Below are 20,777 nucleotides of genomic sequence, written 5' to 3'. Positions count from 1 at the left end.
AACAGTCAAACAAGCACTGGTCTCCCCGCAATGGCGACAAGTAATGCAAGATGAATTTCACGCCCTTGACCGTAACAAAACATGGCCTCTCGTTCCTCGTCAGCCATCCCAAAATATCGTTGGATGTAAATGGGTCTTTCGGATTAAATACAATCCCGATGGCTCCCTAAAACAACACAAAGCTCGACTAGTAGCTAAAGGCTTTCATCAACGACCTAGCATCGACTTCAATAAAACCTTTAGCCCAGTCGTAAAACTCACAACTATACCTCTCATTCTCTCTCTCGCAGTCACACACTCATGGTCTCTCCGACAACTCGGCGCCAATAATGCGCTCTTACAAGGCACTCTAACCGATGATGTGTATATGGCCCAACCTCAAAGCTTTATTGACGAATTCAAACCTGACTATGTTTTCAAATTAAATAAAGCAATCTATGGTATCAAACAAGCTCCAAGAGCATGACATACGGAGCTTAAAACCTATCTTTTACAATACGGGTTCAAATAATCGCTTTCAGATTCTTCATTATTTATCTACAAAAATAAAACTATATGTATTTACATGCTTGTTTATGTCAATGATATCATCATCACAGGACCAAATCACCATCATTTACAATAATTTATCGACAAATTGGCAACTCGTTTCTCCATTAAAGACCTTGGACCGCTCTCCTATTTTCTCGACATTGAAGTAACCCCCAATAGTCTTGGACTTCATCTCAACCAATCGAAATATGTCCATGATCTTCTCTATAAATTTCGAATGTCTGAAGCTAAACCAAATACAACTCCCATGGCCATCGACAATCATCTAGTACGTGAAGATAACAAACCAATCGAAAACCACTCCGACTATCGAGCAATTGTAGGTAGTCTCCACTACATTTCCCTTACTCGACCAGATATCGCTTTTACTGTCAATAGACTGACCTAATTTATTCACCATCCAGCCACCAACCATTGGTCCGCATTAAAAACATTACTACGCTATCTCCAAGGAATACAAATGCATGGCATCCAGCTTCACCGTAACTCACCCATGTGCTTACATGCCTTCTGTGATGCTGATTTTGCAGGCGACAAAGACAACTATCTCTCCACCACCGGCTACATTATCTACTTTGGTCTCAATCCGATCTCCTGGTCCTCAAAAAAGCAACGCGGACTTGCGCTCTCAACTACAGAAGCCGAATTTAGAGCTGTTGCAGCTGTCACCACCGAGACTCTATGGTTACGAAATCTCCTTACTGAACTGCACATCGATATCCTCAAATCACCAGCTCTATACTGTGACAATATGTCCGAAACTCTATATGCTAAGAATCCCGTCTTTCACTCAAGAATGAAACACATGGCTCTGTCCTTTCACTTCGTCCGTGAGCAACTTCAGCTTGGCCACATTCGTATACAACACATTGCTAGTAAAGATCAGCTGGTAGATGCTCTCACTAAGCCACTTCCCAAGCCTCGCTTTCATGAACTACGAGACAAGATAGGACTCCTACCTCTGACGTCCATCTTGCGGGGGCGTATCAGCAATATATCTCCCATATCTTCCTCAATCAAGCAAATCGTCACATAATCTGCAATGTATCTCTTAGCATTCTATTTACTCAAATTAACCACACAAATATCTTGTAAATATTAGGTTAAAATTTCTTGCATAAGGGTCCATCTCCTCGTATATATAAGATGATATTCTACTATAATTAAACACATTCAATGCACATAACATTTCTCATCTTATATGTTGCAACGAGAATTGTATCGACTAATTGTTTTCCCATTGAAAGCGTGAAACTTTGGCTATCTGAAATTGAAAGCGAATTTGAGATAGCTAAATCCTAAGTATAAATTCTCAATGCTATAACTCTTTTGTTTAGACTTCTTTTCCTTTAGTTTAGGGTGAACTTTCTTTACTTTTGGCTTCACCTTTCTCTGACTGCATTCAAGAGGAACAAGACTCTCCACCATCATTTCAGCATCTAACATGCGTCTCAAGCCAGCAACCTCAACATTGTCGATTGTTTGTATTTCCAAATCAAACCAAAACAAGCTCTTGCCATCTTGTTCAACCAGCACCCTCGAACCCTCTTTTGAACGAGCCAATGGTCTCACATACTCATACACCCCAATTATATCCCTTTGTGCAATAGAGAACATTTTTGTCCAAGAATTCTGCGCATCATACTCCTCCATTACCCAAAATTCACTCTTCACGTCCACATAATTGCACAGCACACACAAACAGCCCTTCAAAACACCCACATCTATATGAAACTCAGTATCAGAATATTCGGGCTGCGACACAATTTTATACTCTTCAGACCCTAAATTAAATGCAATGATCAACTTGGTCCCATCAGATACGGGGTTTCGTTTCACAACTCAATGCAAACACCCATTAACATAATACCCCCATAACCTCTTGTACGTAAGATAATACTCGCGAAGAAAGTAGCAAATTCCTCCCCAAGAACCTGAATTTAAGCTATAAACCTTAACTTCACTATCAAATTCATCACCTCCCATAAACTGAATTACCCTGACAAGTTTATAATCATCAGTAACATGATCATATCCAAACCCATATACAGTTCTATCTGAAGAGTCACGGGCGAGAGCATCTAAGAGGGGGAGAGGGTGAATTAGGTGTCTATTTAAAATTTAAGCTTAATGAAAGCTTCTTTTAAAACTCTTAAACACTTTAAACAATGCTTAGATGAAAGGAGAAGTCGATACTTAGAACTAGAGAGTTAGAAGTAACCAACAATGATTCAGCAAGCAGAAGTTACAGTGTACTCAACTGTTGATTCTGTAGATAAAAACGTGAGTAGAGTGTGCAGCGGAAATAAAATGAAATAGACACGATAAACGATGTTTTTAAATCTGGTTCGGTCACTACTCCGCGACCTACGTCCAGCGCTATTTTATTAAACGTCTCAGAAGTAAACTCATACAAAATAAGACCACCCCCGAAGAATAAAACAACTCCCCAACCTACTCCGTTTGCTAATGCTTAAAAGCTACTCCGCTTCCAAGACTGTTGCTTTGGAATACTCCGCTGAAAGACTCCTTGCTTAAAGCTACTCCGCAATAAGACTTTTGCTTTGGGCTACTCCGCCGAAAGACTTCATGCTCAAAAGCTACTCCGCTTCGAAGACTTCATGCTTAAGGATAACTCTATTCTAAGACTTTGATTTGGTTTACCCGGTTGTTCCAAGACTCCACTTATCTCAATGTTGTTCCTTAATTGAACGGAGGAGATAAAGTTTAATTACAAAACACGGGATCCTTGAACACGACTAAACGACTAGGTGCAATACAATAACTCAATAAAAGAATCAAAAGATAAATAAACAAACTTGCAAAATGATTTAAAGATTTTGAAATGATACACGATTTTGAAAAGTTAATTTACTCGATTGAAAGCTTAAGTCTTTTTCAGTTTTAAAACTCGTTATTGCACACTTATAAAAATGAATTAAGCAAACTATTTATAATGTCCAAGTAGTATACTTTACACATTAAAATATCTTACACTCATAAGCACAAGTGAATAAAATAATGTAAGTAGTTTGCTTGGGCAACATGCACAAGTCAACCGAATTTCTCTCCAAGAAACCGAGTATTCTTCCTCAAGAAATCGATGCCTAAGATTGCAAGAAATCAAATTGTGCACACATATAAATATGGGTTGAGTTTTTCAACAAGAAACAAACATAAATGGTTGTGTTTATGGCAACCATAAATATTTCCATAAATGTAAAAAGCAAACAACCCATTTATAAAAAGTGTCTTATTGTGCAAGTAAACTCCTTATCAAGGCATTGAAAGCTTAATTTTCTTTAAAAGTCTTCAAAATATTTCCAGAAATCATTTGTTATATTTGAAAGCTTTTTAACAAAGATTCAAATAATTTTGAAATATTTCTTTCAAAGACAAGCCTTAATTAACAGTTGACTGAACTGTTGTTTTTGCACCTAAACGTAAATTCGAGTTAAGGATCTCCTTACAACACATGACTTTAGCACTAATGACACTCTACATCTTTTGATCTTCATGATGACATTCTTGATAACCTTGAATTGACAATTGGAGCTTCATGCTACATGGTTAAACTTAAGAGGCACACAATTAAATAACAATGAGATTAGTTTGTATTAAGGCATCATCAACATCTATAAAATATTATTAAAAGGCTAGCCTAAAAATGTCACATAGATAATGCCACATAGGATGAAAAAAAAAGCCACATACACAATAACAATATGACTTGGCAAACTAATATGACATGCATTATCAATTTATTATTATATTGCATTAATTTAATTCACTTATTTTCTTTAAAAATTCATCCATATTCCATTAGTTTTAAATTTAATTAACTAAAAAAAACTAAAATAAAAAAATACGCATTAACTATAAGTTAATAATTTCAAGATATTTCATATGGAGTAGTATTATATGTATTCGAAATAAAAAAAAAACTGAATATATAAGAAATTAAGAACGAAAAAGAATAAATGAAGTTAAAAAAAAATTGTATTGTCACTAATTCGCTATTTTTTTTTTTTGAAGGGCATTAATTCACTATTGTTATTACTAGAAAAAAACAATAATATACCATAACTTTGTTGTATATAGAAGATGTTTTACAGAATTAATTAATCAACAAATGAGTATTAAAGATCATATCGAATATTTTCTTAGGAAAATATAAAATATTTGGAAAATAAATATTTATTTAATTTAAGTAATTTACATACAAATTTTGTAAATACTTAACTGAAATTATATACTAATAATATAATTTTAAAAGGGTAGTAATATCATGTATTTAGTTCATGAAATTATTTCACGTAAAGGATAAGGTTTTATAAAAAAAACACAAATTGCGTTGTTTAACAATATATTTAGTAAGTAAACTAAAATAATTATATTTATAATTTTGTGTTCATGGTGAATTTAAACGAGACCTTCTCCATCCCACTTTTATTGTTTAATTATCCTTTAAAATTTATTCCAAATTAATTGTTTTTTCGAAATCTATACAATAATATAAAAAGCCTAGATTGAGTAGCTAATAGAAAGACACATGACGTAATACAAGTTATACAATAACATAAAACTGCTAGATTGAGTAGTTACAATTATATGTTAGATAAAAAATTAATGAAAAAATAAATTAAAAACAAAAGACAAAAAGACAAAGTAGTAATCAATATATTATAATCATTTATCCTACGTAAACTTTCATCTTCCAAACATTACTCTATTTCATAATTACAATTTATTCCTCTTTAATACCAAACTTTTCATATTCCATAATTATGACACACTTTTCATATTCCATAATTATGAAACCATCAACAAATTTTACCTATAAAATAAGATTAGTAGATGAGAATCTAGCTTACCTATTTGTTTTCATTTGATTGAACTTTAAAAAAAAAACTATCTTTCTTTTATGGTGAAATGAACGAGAAATGAAGAGATAAGAGAAAAAGAGAAGAAAAGAGAATGTATAATTAACAAGCATTTATATCGTATTGTTCGTTTTTGGTGTTGTTGAATGTTGATGATGACACTTGAGATTATTGATGATCGATGATCGAATATATATCACCATCCATTGTGGCGAAAGAATGTCCAACTTTGGTGAATGAAAGTCTAGCTTGACCAAATTGTACCCTTAACTTTTTTGTCTCACACATTCTTAAGAACAATGTAATGTTTTGAATTATTTTTTAATGTATTCATTAATTAATAATGTGTAGTTAATTTGTTGGGATTAACAACATATTACATATGTATTGAATAAAATTTATATTTTGCTCGTACTTTGACTACTATCAAATAGTAACGTTTTTTTTTATTTTTGAATTTTTGAAGTGAGAATATTGCAGTAATGTCGATGTTTTTTTTTATCTCGATCTATTATATCCATCTCATTTAATTTTTTTATTTGATTAATTTTTACAACGGTTAAGTGAAAATGAGTGAAGAATAGTTAAGTTTTTCAATATAATTATTATTTTCAAACATAAAATATAACTATGGTTGATGTTACTTACTATTTGTATGATATCATCATTTTAATAAAGTTATAAACTAGAAAAAATATCATTTAAATGTCGAATAAATACAATATCATTTGGCTATAGATAACAAATAAGAATAATATAAACATGATGCAATAACAAATAAACAATAAAGAATGATGTAAGTATCAAGACACTATAAGAAAAAAAAAAATGATTACGTGAGCAAATAATTATTAATGACGAGCTAGAAAAGTCACGTGATTTTCACGGAAAATCTATACAATATTTTAAAAAGATAAAACTAAGCATTTCACTAAGTAATGTCTCCTATCAAAAGTCATCTTGAATTGTGATGTGTCACATGAATATAATTAGTGAAAATAAAAATAAAATTTATGTTGTACAAAAGAATGTAAATGTCAATAAATTTTTTAGTTTCCTCTCATATTTATAGCTATTAATAATTAATAATTAATTTACTCTATTAATTTGACATCTAAATCCTTTCTTAGTTGATTTTTTGGCTTCCCTCTCCTCATTTATACTACCTATACACATTGTCTTATTTTTGTCTACAATTATCATCATTTGCATTACCACAATGTTTCGACTTCTCTACCTTAAACAATTTTGAGATTTTATTTTGTCATCTTTAAGCTTCCACACTCAATTCAAAATTATTTGGTTCACATAAAATCCTAATTGAAATAATCATTTCAACTTGACTTTATAACAACTTTACGTAGCTACAATATATTTTATATTCTTATTTAATTGCAGCTCATTCTACAGAATTAAATTAATTGTTTCAGTTTACATTTCATTATTATAGTTTGATTAACTTTTTATTTTTTGACAGGTACTCCTTTTATACTATGTAGTATTTATAATTACATATAGTAGTATAAATCTCAATGAAGCCACATAAGACATTACATCCGCCAATTCTTGGAAGATTTTTTGTCAAAAGTTTGTGAATTCTACCCAATTTATCTTTGTTGCACTAATGTTGCACGTAACACCTTTTTTTCCTTAATTTTTTTTGTTAAGACTTCAATTAGTCACAAATCAAATAACTCAAAGTGTGTAAAAGATTATACGAGTAAGTCAATAAGCTTAGACATTTTGCCAATATAGTTTAAGGAGATATTTTTAAGTTGTAGCTAATTATTTTTACAATGTATAAGAATGTTTATTTATTTATATTTTTGGTTGAACAAAGTGGAAGCGCCTATGTGACATATTGTATAGACTAAATATTTGTTATGTGTGTCATTCATAAGATGCATAACTAATTTTGCTCATTTTTACCAATAATTGTTCGAAATTCTAAAGTTATACTCTTTTACTTCACTCTCTTACTATTTTCCATAAATCTATTGTACGCGAAAATAATTTGTGACACAAATTTTTTGCTTATTTGGTGTTACAGAGCATTCTACATATTTTTAAAACATGACAGAAATTTTTTTTAAAGTATAAAATCCATTGAAATTGAGGGAATATAAAATTGTTGTAATATACAAGTATATCCATTATTAGGTACTGAAAATTTAGTTTGTACTTGCAACACATACACAATAATTTTAAAATGTTACCTTAAGCAACTTTTTTTTATCAAATATGCAATTATTTTCACTATCTATCTATAAGTACAGGTGTAAAAACTCTAATTCATTTAATAAACTAACGCTTAAATATTTGTTGGTTAAGAAAAATATTTGTATTGCATAATCTTTAAGCCAATTAAAACAATAAATTATTAACGATTCCGTGATTTTCACGGGCTCTAAAACTAGTTAACTTAATCAAATTGGGTCTCTTCACTATCCCACCATGTAAAACAATTCTGATCCCCGGGCAATTCGATTTCGGAAACGGGTACGTCAATGTGCTTTCTAGTAGCAGGGTTGTAGAAAATGGTACCATTCATTCCCTCTTCATCATCATTATAGAGACAGAGTGGGCCATTACAAGAACCCTGAAGTTCAGTTTCAAATCTATCAGTTTTTAAAGGATGGTCAATTAAAGTGAGTGAATTGAGAACAGGGAAATCTAAAGAATAAAGGCAACCATCTCTGATAATTAGGGTTTGATTAGTGTCAGTTTCCAAGGAATGTTTGAGATGAAGTTTGATAAATATTGGGTCTTTGATTAAGGAATCCCATGGTTTGGAAACACAACCAAAACGTACCAGGGATTTGACAGGGAGCCTTGAGAGTATCTCTGTGATCAACACCATTGGTAGTACTGCCATTATTTCACTTTGGTTGTCAAAATGAATCTCAAATGCAGGTATAAAACTGTTTTTGGGGTAATCGTTCAAACCCTAACCGTTTTTAGATTTTGAATTTTGATTTTGATTATTGTGGATGAGTATATACATTATAAAAGTAGTCTTGGGTTAAAAGTGGTTATTAAAGAACAAAGTGTATACACCAAGTGTATGCCAGGAGCCATTAATAAAACTGCCATTACTCTCATCCCTAAAATCCCCTCCCCCCAAACCATTACCAACTTCCGGCCCATCAGCCTTTGTAACACCACCTATAAAACCGTCACCAAAATCATTGTCAACCGCCTGAAACCTTTGATGCACAAGATAATTTCTCCCAACCAAGGTAGTTCTATCCCTGGAAGAGGAACGGATACTAACTATATCGTTGCTACTGAAATTCTTCACTCTATGCACACCTCTAAAAATAAACTAGGTTGGTTCGCTCTCAAACTTGACCTTGAAAAAGCCTTTGATCGTCTTGAATGGGATTTTATCCTCTCTTGCCTCTCTGAGGCTCAGATTGATAGAGACACGATCTCCCTTATCATGAGTTGTATCTCCTCCCCCTCCACCCATGTCTCCTTCAATGGGTCGCTTCTGCCTAGCTTCTCCCCCTCTAGAGGCATTAGACAAGGTGACCCTCTTTCTCCTTACCTCTTCATTATTTGTATGGAGGCCCTTTCCACCCTCATCCATCAGTCCTGCTCTGACCTTGACTGGACCCCGTTTCCCCTTGGCAAGGGGGGTGCTTCTTTCTCTCATATTCTTTTTGCGGACGACATTCTGCTGTTTGGGCGTGCTTCTGAGAACAACCTTTGCGCCCTCCAAGACACTCTCCTGAGCTTCTGTTCCTCCTCGGGACAGAAAATTAACTGTTCTAAAAGCAAACTCATTTTTTTCTAAACACACTTCTGTGGAGAATATTAACATGTTTGAGACTTCCCTTGGAATCAAGACTACCTCCAACCTCGGTAATTACCTTGGTTTTCCCCTTAAAGGAACCAAACCCAAGAAGGCTGATCTCCGGTTCATCTTAGATAATATCCATTCCAAGTTAGCAAATTGGAAAACCCGCTTCCTTTCCAAGGCGGGTAGACTTTGCCTTATTAAATCTACTTTAAATGCTATCCCCTCTCATATCATGCAATGTATCCGCCTCCCCGCCCTCACCCTTACTGAAATTGATAAGTGTGTTCGCACCTTCCTCTGGTCGGGCACTTCCTCTCGAAAGCTTCACCTTTCTAATTGGGATCTGGTTACCAAACCTTTGATTCTGGGAGGCCTTGGGATTAAAGCTGCCCGCCCCCTCAATGATGCTTACTCCACCAAACTGACTTGGAAAGTCCTTTATGAAAAAACTTCCCTCGCCTCTAGAGCCTTGTGTAGTAAATACAACTTCCCCTTCCTGACCTCCTTTAGGACCGGGTCCCACATTTGGAAAAACGTGGGCATTGGTGCTCCTATTCTCCAAAGCCATATCATGTGGTCCATTGGAGATGGGACTTCTATCTCTCTCTGGACCGATAGGTGGTCTCCTCTTGGACCTTTAAGGAGTGTCATCCATGGCCCCCTTAGGGTCCGTTTGGATTGAAGGAATTGAGAGAAGGGGAGGGGAGGGAAAGGGAGGGATTTAATTTTCTTCGTTTGGATAAAAAATATGGGAGAAAGGAAATGGAAGGGGAGAGAAATGAGAGGACTTATTTTCCCTTCTATAGAACAAACTATAATCTTTCCAAGGGTGGCAAGATTTGGAAAGAAAACATTATTTAGACTCTAATTATACCACCAACATCCTTCAATCCTCCATCCATTCTTCATCTCCCTCCTTCCTCCCCTTCCATTTCCCTTTATAATTTTTGTTATCCAAACACCCACCTCCCATTTGCCCTCCCCTTCTCTCCCCTCCCTTCACCTCCCCTCACTCCCCCTCCCCTCCCCTTCCCTCCTAAAATTGTATCCAAACTGACCCTTAATGAAAGTTCTAGTGATGCCAATCTTTGCTCCATTATCTCCAATGGGTCGTGGAGCTTTGAGAACCTCGATTTTGTCCTTCCCTGTGATATCATTAATTCCATTTTAGCCATCCCCCTCCCCTCCCCCGGTCGACTGGACATCTTAACTACCTCTCTCGCCCCCAAAAATAAATTTTCTATTGGTTCCACATACTCCTCCCTTTGCAGCCAAACCCCTTGCCCGCCCTCTGTCACACCTGATCTGGGATGGCTCTGGGACCTCCCAACTCTCCCAAAAATCAAGTTCTTCCTCTGGCTTACTTGGTGGGATAAACTACCTCAAAACCTTAACCTCTTCAAACGTGGTATTATCCTCTCTCATTCCTGCTCCATCTGCTCTAGCCCTTCTCTTGAGGAATCTACTCTCCATCTCCTTCGCGATTGTAGTTTTGCCTCGTCTGTTTGGGCTCAGTTTGATGTCTTACCCTCCTTCTTTTCCCTTGACCTCCAGCCTTGGATTCATTCGAACTGTACTTCTTCTAACCCCTCCTGGCCCACAAACTTTTCTTTCCTTCTTTGGCGTCTTTGGACCAGAAGATGTGATTTCCTGTTCTCGACCCCCTCGCCCACCCCTTGCCACGTTTTCTGTGGATCCACTTCCGCCCTATCTGCTGCCTGGACCGTGGCCAACTCTGGCCCGCCTGTCCCTATTTGTGCCCCTCCTTCCGCCTTTTTCTACCCTTGTAGCTGGGCTCTCCCTCCGCATAGTTGGCTTAAGGTCAACGTGGATGCGGCCTTCTCCCCTTTCTCTTCCTTAGCTGGTATTGGGTGTGTTGTTAGGAATGATTTTGGGTCTTGGGTTAAGGGTTGGTCGTCTCGTTTGTTTGGCCCTAACCCTTTTGTTTGTGAGATCCTTGCCATTCGGGAGGGACTCCGGTTTTGCGCTCAATCTTTGGATAAGTGTATTATTGCCTCTGATTGTCTTATTGCGGTCACTAACATCTTGAGTAGTACCCGTCCGTGTGGTCCTTTTACTAACATTGTCCTTGAGTGTAGGGATCTTTTGGAAGGCTCTCCCCATTTGAAACTAATGTTTGAGAAGAGGTCGGCTAATGAAGTTGCGGATTCTCTTGCCAAGTTTTCTTTAAATGATACCACCTCTTGTAATGGATGTTTTATTTGGGACCTAGTCCCTTCTTTTGTTAGTAATTTGTGTACTAAAGACTTTGTTTCGGCCATTGAGCCGCTTCCCCCCGACCCGCCCCCTTGATGTATCTTTCTTGAACTGGACTTCTTTTTAATTAATGTTCTTTCGATCCAAAAAAAAAAAAGAACAAAGTGTATACATTATAAGAGTAGTCTTGGGTTAAAAGTGGTTATTAAAGAACAAAGTGTCACGTGATATTGTGAGAAGGGTACTATCCGTCTTCAGCTTGTAACGGATAGTGCCCGTCTTCAATGAGAATTTGTGTATTGAAAGATGAATGACTATGTTTTAAGTTTTTGATATTTATATATTTATCTAACCTCATTTGTTGATAAAGTTATTTTTACTTTGTTCAACACATCTAGAAAATAAAATTCATGATACAGTTTAGTCTATTTGGGTTCACCAGATTTAGTTCACGAGTACTTGATACAATCCAAACTTGATTAATATACATGGTTTTTTTTTTGGGCAGCTAATTAATATACATGTAACATGTCTAAAACTTGGCAAAATCACCCGTCCTATAAAGACTTACTAGAGACTCGATGTTGTTCTCAATTCCATTAGCCAAATTATCTTGACATGACCGAACTTGATCCAAGCTTTGATGCCCGTAACTAATTAGACTCAAAATAACCCGCTACAAAACTAATCAATCAACCTAAAAATGACAAGCATAGAAATAACTCGAATTTATCCACTTACAATGAATTGAAATAACTAATTTGAAACCATACAACTGTTATCTTCAATTTTTTTTAAAAAAATATTCAAGCATTAAACTTAATGTACCGTATTTGCAAACATGCAATAAATTGACAAAACACACTTTATTGGTCAAATTAACTAATAAAATATTTTAATCGAAAATAAATAACCTGATTGAACCAAAGTGACAGAAAAAGCTCAGATTCACTCGTACTCGCCTAATTTAAAACCCGTCCAAACTCCAGACTGATCACCCATTTACCAAGGCTAGTCATGGTGCTAATTTTATTACTACTATATACTCCCTCTTATTCTCTATGTTCTTCTACAATTGTTTTTGGGTAGAATTTAGTGGGAGGATGATATGTGGATGTAAATGAAAATAAGAGAGAGAATGTGGGGTCATAATATATTATAACCACAAAAGATAGATAGTAACTTTTAGTGCATAAAGTTTGATCATGTTACCGAAAGGAAGCCTAAAGAAAAAAAAAGAACAATTTAATAATATGACAAAATGCAAATATAAGGCGGTTTGACACGATTTTTTTTTTTTTTGTAAAATGAGTTACTTTAATCACAAATATCAATCTTTAAATGCGTTTTGCGACAAATTTCTCTAGTGAATTGCAAATTAGTGTGCACCAATGAAAGAACATGAAGCATAACGAGGGATACAATTTGCATTTGACAATGTTTTGTAAGACAACTTTGCATTCGATCAAGATTTGTGGGAGAGTTTCATCTTTAGTCGTACGTAATTTGGTCATATTTGAAAAAGGGTTCGAATTAGTTCATGAATTGTAATAATGTAGGAGTACTCTATAATTTGATCAAGATTTGTGGGAGAGTTTCATCTTTAAACCCTTGTTATTTGCGAGGCAATGGAAGTTGGTTTTTGGATACGAAAGGGTGAAAATAATTAAATGAATGTAATAATGTAGGAGTACTCTATAATTAGCTAGGCGTTGTAACTTGTAACGGTTCTAAATAAGATTAATTGTTAGCTAAAATGCGGTTTTATTACAGAACTACGGAGAATGAAGTTGTTAGCTAGAATACGGTTTTATTACAAAACAGATGTAAGAGTAATACAAATACTTTTGTTGATCAAACAGTAAAGGAATATAATCGTCCTTACAGACACCAATCACTCCAAAGCAAAGCTAGAAGTAATTAAAACATCAACAACATTATACCATTAACCATGTCAAAAATCATCCAAGCTAGCAACGATACTAAATCAAATTCTGGAAATCAATAATCAAGGAACACACAAGGTGTTAATCGCACTCTCAGCAGCATACCAACTAGGAACAATCTTGCTCAGATGAGGGTACATATCCCTGTAAGTATTCTTAATTGTCCCCTCCGCTACTTCCGTCGCATTCGCAACACTTTTAAGACCCGCACCACCACCACCACCGCCGCCAGATAACTGAACAATTACGTAAATCACCGCTGCTGCAACCGAAACTGGACTCCTTCTTACATCAACTTGGTCCTCACACTTTTCCGCAATCTCAAGCGCTGCCTTAGTAACCATACCATCGTTAAGATTCAAATTATAACAAAACCGCTTTACTAAGTCGCACGCTCTAATCGTCTTCCCTAACCCAGCCATAGCATCGCCTCCTTGATCATTCAACTGCTTCGTAATCAAGTTCTTTGCCTTCATCACCTCCTTTTTCGAGACATTGCAGTCTTTCACCACCGCACAAACCTCCTTTAACGTTCTTGGATAATTCTCTTGTTGACAAGCGACTAACACGCACGCGCTCACCACCGCGTCCAGGTTTCTTGCTCGACAAGTTTTGGCATTGTCATCGTAAAACACATTCTTGAATATCTCGCAACCGCGGTCTATTATAGGACGGGATATTATTCCTAACCTGTCGGATATGACAGCGAGGCGGTCGTACGCGTCGGAGAGATGGTGAATTGATTTGTTAGCTGCAACAGTGGCTCGATAGATAGTACGGGTGTTCATCATATTGGTTGATTTAGTTTCCTTAGAGTTGATGATATCGGTTTTAAGGATGGCAAAGTCGTCGAATAAGGGGTTATGCGCAAAACCGACACGATTGGGGTCGTCGTTGTTGTTGTCGTCATTGGCGAAAGTACGCCACTCGGAGGATTCATCTATCGCGTGGGAGTCAAGAACCAGACCGCACTCGGAACAGATGGTATCTCCGGTACCGTGGTCCAAAACCACTTCAGTAGGTCGATTGCAATCACCACAAATAATATCCATGATAATATGATATTCTTGATAAATTTTGGATGGATGGATTATATTGAGAGAGTATTATTGTATTAGTTAGGGTACCAAGAAAGAGGGAAAGTGGATTGAAATAATAAAGAGAGGGGTGTGGGTTTGTATTTATACACAAAATATAGGTCGGTTTATCTGAGTCGGCGAAGGGTATGTGTTTTGTTGGATTCCAATCATGGATTTGAATTAAATAAGGAAAGGGGTGCCTGATTATGGAAACTTTTCTTATAGCACCATATGGTTGAAAAATAATGCTATGATGATTTTCGAGGGCAAATTACCAATTTTGTATTAAAAAAAATTCGTTAATATTACCAATTTTGTATTTCATTAATATTAACGAATTCATATAGATTCAATACATAAATTCACTAATTAATTTACCAGTTTTTTTAATAGGTTTCTCGATTTTGTACTATATTTATTCAATAATGAAGGATGCATTTAGAAGATTGGAAGTCGAAAACTCTTATTTCTCACTTTGTAATTGTTCTATCAATGATCTTAATAACCTTATCATTGATATTAACTTTTCTTAGTACTCTCGCGAGGTTCTAAATTGTTTTTTCTAATTCTTTAAGGAAGTTAATATATACTTAGTGGTATTTAAGATCGTGCAATTAATAGTTATTGTAGGATATATATTCTTGTAAGGAAAATGAAAGGGTGACATCTAGTTTGGGCGCCACCCTCTCACATAAGGTGAGTGGAGACCCCTTCAATTAAGAATGGTTGTGAGAAGGTGGCACCCAATTTGGGCGTTACCTGGTGGCGCCCTATCACAGGTATTGACTTATGAATTAACTTGTCGGTTAATCTCAAATAGAATAGGTAACACGCACAACAAGAGTAAAACAAGTAAGCAATAAAATACACAATAGGTTTTGAGTTGGTTCAACGCAACAGATCCATAGATCGTGACCTACGTCCACTATTCTTTTACTAATTTTCTTCGTATTAAAACCATAATTACAAGAAAAGAAAATTGTTGATTACAGCTTTTTAAAAACCACTTTTTGAAAATTACAGCCTTATATAATTTTTTTTTTTGTAAATTACATCCAGAATACTCCCTCCTATTTCCTTATCTTCCCCTTTCTTTTGAGTGCAAAAATTAAGAAAGGGGAAGAAAGAAGGAATAAAGTAGAATCAAGTATTGTAAGTTGTGAAATTTATAGGTGAGAGAAAATAATAAAAAATGAATGATGAATAAAGAATAGATAAAGTAATGAGAGTTGTTGATTTTTTAGGAGAGAGAAATTAATAAAAAATGAATGAAACTTACCAAACAAAGGAAAGAGGGAAGATAATCAAAATTGGAGGGAGTATTACTTTTCTTCTAAAATTGCACCAACTTGAGGATTCCGGTGAATTTTGTCAAAATCTGACCGATATACCCTTTCTTATTTGAGAGCCTACTTGCCCAAATTTCTTACCTCTCCTCAACACAAACCAATTAATCACCCCAAACAACATCAAAACATCATCAAAATTTCCCTCCCTTTTTTTTTATCACAATTAAGCAATGACACAAAAACAATAATATAAATAGGTCAAAAAAAAATTCTTTCTTTTCTGGGTAATTTCATACAAGTATACAACTCATACTAAACACCAACAAATCACCCATCAAACAAAACCCATAATAATTAAACTTAAGAACACAAATTAAGTTAATAATACCAAGAATTAATGAAAGAAACGACAAAGAATCAACCTTTGGATGTTCAAGAGTAATGGGTCGAAATTTAATAACAAAACTATTCAGTAGTTTCACTCCCTTTTCTCTGCACCATCTCTTCCCTCTCACTAATTAACCGAAATAAATTGAAGAATCCTAATTATTTTCATTTTGGGGAAAACTGTGAAGGAAATGTAGATTCATATACATATTAACATACTCATATATGTCTAAAATAATTTGTCATAAAATTAAAACGGATTTTATGCATGCAAACAATAATATAAAAGAAGAGAAATAATGTCCTTACATTGTTGATTTCGGATTTAAGGGCACAAAAGAGATCACCTTTCTCTTTTGATCTTGAGCTTTTCCTTATGGATGAACAAGATCTAAGTATAAGATCTCTCCCTAAGCTTTATACCCAAGGCTTCTCTTAATTTAATTAATATTACAAATACTAGTATAATATTAATCAAGGTAGAAAATTGATCCAAAACTTTTATAAAACACTTATATGTTTCGGTTTTTAAGAGAGAAGAAGAGAGGATTTTTCTTCTCACTAGAACTTGTATTTTGATGAGTAAATTGGAATGAATAATAATACACTACATTTAGTATATTATTAGGTAAAATTATAGAGAAAACAATGATCATTTTTCTTCCCCAAAACCGTGTAAGAGGAGCCTTTAGGGTGAGCCAATGCATGCAAGTGTTGTTCTTTACAATACATAATAGGCTTGCATGGCTAGGAAATAAGGTAATCATTGTGTTTACCATTATCTTAATCAAACACAATATTAGCCTATTTCTTCCCCTAATTTCGGCACAATGGATAATATAGAGTCCATATTATTTTTGTCAATTTGTCAATATGTCACATGTCATATGTGACATAAATTTGTTATGTAATTTTTAACATATTAAAAATCAACGTATTAATAAAATACGTCACATACAAATATCGACTTAGTAATATCATAATTACTTGTACCAAAAATTTTACCAATTTATAAATCACAACTGATTGTATTTATAACAATTCATTCAATTTAATTGTTACTTTAAACAATTATTTCATCCGAGTAATGATACAATTCAATTACTCAGACCGTATCTTATTTAATCACATTTCAATATGATACGTAAATTTTACTTCCAAAATCGTCCGTCAATTTTCAAGTAATTTAATTAACTCGTAACGTTATACGATTAATTAAATAATCAATTAAGAGTGTTGCCCTATAGGTATGACCTAGGGGGTCAACTGATCACCACCGTCACACGACAGTAATGTCAAACTCTAGTCAGCCAATCATTACCGATATATGTTGACCAGTTGACAGTAACAAAATTACTTCCCAATTGTATTCTTTAAAATGAGATTTAATAATGATATTTAAATCATGTGATCGCACTATTGTTGATGACACATTTCCCAACAATCTCCCACTTGTCCTCGACAAGTGTGCGTCACCAATTCTCTTGTCCTATTACTATCTCCCACTCAATGCAAGGTGTCTTTCAGGTCGTACTTGCAAGTGATCATATCGAGAGTGGTTTCCTCGATCTGGAGAATAACTGATTGACCGGACTTATCTATCATAGATACTTTCCGAGCGTGGCCACGCATTTCCAGTTCATTACTCCTCGAGTGGCCCTGAGATATTGTTATAACCCTGACAAGGGGTGGACAATTCCTATCGCACTCATTCCCTTCGACTAGCCACACCATCATAACCCAAAATATGCCCATTTGACCCCATTTACGAAGGTCGTAGTAACACAAATCAAAGTTATTCTGAAATCGTGCCATCTTAGGCGAATAGTCTTTAGTCAAAAGAATCGACTCATTAGAATACTATAGTAGCTCTCGCCACGACCAAGCTATATAAATTTGCCAGAACTCTATAAGCGGTCATTAGGCCCGACAAAATGTTCCTAACAGTCTGCCTATGTGATCGACTAGTCATCTCACATGACTCTATGGCACTTGAACTTGCCATCAATCGCCTCACACTCTAGTCACTTCGAGACGTCACCTCATACAAGTGACTATGGGCAAATACTATGTTAATCCGTGTTCACTTTAACGGGGTTCAATTGTCTCTACAACCCGTATGGATGTAACAAAGTATAATATTAAAGATAAAAGACAAATGTGATTATGAACATGAACAAAAACAACACTTTTATTTCATTTCAAAATCTAACAGAAATTTGGTACACGTTTAAGTCCCATGGACGTAACATGCCCATCATGCTTAGCCTGCGATAAAGGCTTGGTGAGCGGATCGGCTATGTTGTCATCCGTCCCAACCTTACAAATCGCAATTTCCTTTCTTTCAATGAAATCTCTTATTACATGATACTTTCTAAGTACATGTCTAGATCTATTACTAGACTTTGGCTCCTTAGCTTGGAAGATCGTCCCACTATTATCACAATAGAGAGTGATGGGATCATTGGCGGTAGGTACTACTTTTAGACCTTCCGTGAATTGCTTGATCCACATAGCTTCCTTGGCGACTTCGATCTTTGCTATGTACTCACCTCCGTTGTCGAATCCGCATTCTGACTTCCTTGAAGCTTCTCCAGCTTACGGCACCACCATTGAGCATGAAAACAAAACCAACTTGTGATTTCATGTCATCTCTATCTGTTTGAAAACTTGAGTCCGTGTATCCAAAGAACACGCAACTCGGTGTCTCCTCCAAACACAAGGATAGAATCCTTAGTTCTTCTCAAGTACTTAAGGATGTTCTTGACAACAATCCAGTGACTCTCACCTGGATTTCCTTGATATCTACTCGTCATGCTCAAGGCATATGAGACATCGGGACGTGTGCATATCATGGCATACATGATTGATCCAACAACTGAAGCATAAGGGATCAACTTCATGCGTTCAACATCATGGGGCTCGGAGGGAGATTGAGTCTTGCTCAATATCGTCCCGGTTACCATAGGTACCAAACCCCTTTTGGATTTGTCCATGCTGAACCGTCGAAGAATCTTATCGACATAAGACTCTTGACTTAGTGCCAATATCCTCTTGGGTCTATCTCTATAGATCCGGATACCTAATATGCGTTGTGCCTCTCCTAAATCCTTCATTTGGAAGTGGTTACCTAACCACTTCTTAACACAAGACAACATTGGAATATCATTTCCAATGAGTAGTATGTCATCGACATACAAGATTAGGAACACAACATTGCTCCCACTCAATTTCATGTATAAACATGGTTCCTCAATATTTCGAGTGAAACCATTTTCCTTTATAACATGATTGAATCGATGATTCCAACTTCTAGATGCTTGCTTAAGACCATAAATGGATCTCTTAAGCTTGCACACTTTGTTAGGATTTTTAGAATCAACAAAACCTTCGGGTTGTATCATGTACACCTCCTCTTCTAAATGCCCATTTAGAAAAGCGGTTTTGACATCCATTTGCCAAATTTCATAATCATGAAATGCGGCGATCGCTAACAAAATCCGTATGGATCTTAGCATGGCTACGGGGCGAAGGTCTCATCATAATGGAGACCTTGGACTTGGGTAAATCCTTTTGCCACTAGCCTAGCTTTGTAGACATCGTCATGTCCTTCTATGCCATTCTTGACTTTGAATATCCATTTGCATTGAAGGGGTCTTGCCCCTTTAGGCAAATCTACCAAGTCCCAAACTTGGTTTTCAAGCATAGAATCCATTTCGGACTTCATGGCTTCAAGCCATAAGGTGGAATTAGGACTAGAGATTGCGGCCTTGTAGGTGGCGGGCTCGTCACTTTCCATAAGCAACACATCGAGTGTTCCATCTTCCTCGATAAGTCCCACATATCGATCGGGATGGCGAATAACTCGGCCCGTCCTTCTTAGTGGAGGAGGTACAACCGCGTTAGACGACGAAGGAACATCTTCCTGCGTCTCTACCTCGGTTTGTGGCTCTTGAACTTCATCAAGTTCAAAATTTCTCCCACTCTGTCTCTTAGAAATAAATTCTCGTTCTAAGAAGACAGCCTCGCAAGACACAAACACTTTGTTCTCTTGAGGTTTATAGAAATAGTAACCTCGAGAGGTCAAAGGATAGCCTACAAAGATGCATTTTTCGGATCTTGGGGCAAGCTGATTGTCGGGTTTAGCCTTGACGTAAGCATCACATCCCCAAATTTTCATATAGGATAGATTAGGAACTCTTCCTTTCCATGTCTCAAATGGAGTCTTTTCGGTGGCTTTAGTGGGACTATTATTCAAAGATAGAATTGCGGTTTGGATTGCAAATCCCCAAAACGAGTTAGGTAACTCGGTTTGACTCATCATGGATCGAACCATATCAAGTAGGGTTCGATTTCTCCTTTCGGCAACACCATTCAGTTGTGGTGTTCCGGGTGGAGAAAGTTGTGATATAATACCACAACCTTTCAAGTGTGAATCAAATTCAAGACTAAGGTATTCACCACCACGATCGGATCGTAGTGCCTTAATTCTTTTGTTCAATTGGTTCTCTACTTCGTTTTGAAATTCTTTGAATTTCTCAAACGCTTCACTCTTATGTTTCATTAAATAGATATACCCATATCTACTTAAATCATCGGTGAAGGTTATGAAGTAGTCA

General features: G+C 35.8%; 1 protein-coding gene and 1 pseudogene across 1 annotated transcript; both read right to left on the bottom strand.

The window, feature by feature from the left end:
• Positions 1-1,812: 1,812 nt before the first annotated feature.
• On the bottom strand, positions 1,813-8,334 carry LOC141639810 (F-box protein CPR1-like). Its single transcript, XM_074448854.1, has 3 exons — positions 7,899-8,334; positions 2,416-2,633; positions 1,813-2,307 (listed from the first exon to the last, which is right to left on the bottom strand). The coding sequence occupies exons 1-3, from the start codon at positions 8,308-8,310 to the stop codon at positions 1,813-1,815; spliced, it is 1,125 nt and encodes a 374-aa protein (XP_074304955.1). The 5' UTR covers positions 8,311-8,334.
• Positions 8,335-13,465: 5,131 nt separating this feature from the next.
• On the bottom strand, positions 13,466-14,455 carry LOC141639805 (transcription initiation factor IIB pseudogene; annotated as a pseudogene).
• Positions 14,456-20,777: the final 6,322 nt, after the last annotated feature.

This window comes from Silene latifolia, chromosome 2 (genome assembly GCF_048544455.1).
Source record: "Silene latifolia isolate original U9 population chromosome 2, ASM4854445v1, whole genome shotgun sequence".
NCBI lineage: Eukaryota > Viridiplantae > Streptophyta > Magnoliopsida > Caryophyllales > Caryophyllaceae > Silene > Silene latifolia.
The sequence above is the reverse complement of the archived record's forward strand: the minus strand, read 5'-3'. Positions and strand labels throughout refer to the sequence as shown.

Bases quoted from the DNA above. Each gene is read 5' to 3' on its own strand.
- LOC141639810 (XM_074448854.1), bottom strand. From the start codon at position 8,310: ATGGCAGTACTACCAATGGTGTTGATCACAGAGATACTCTCAAGGCTC. The intron at 2,634-7,898 runs GTTTTACATGGT...TCCCCCTCTTAG, and splicing joins ATTGCCCGGGGATCAGAATT to ATGCTCTCGCCCGTGACTCT. The intron at 2,308-2,415 runs GTTAATGGGTGT...ATTGTGTCGCAG, and splicing joins AGAGGTTATGGGGGTATTAT to CCCGAATATTCTGATACTGA.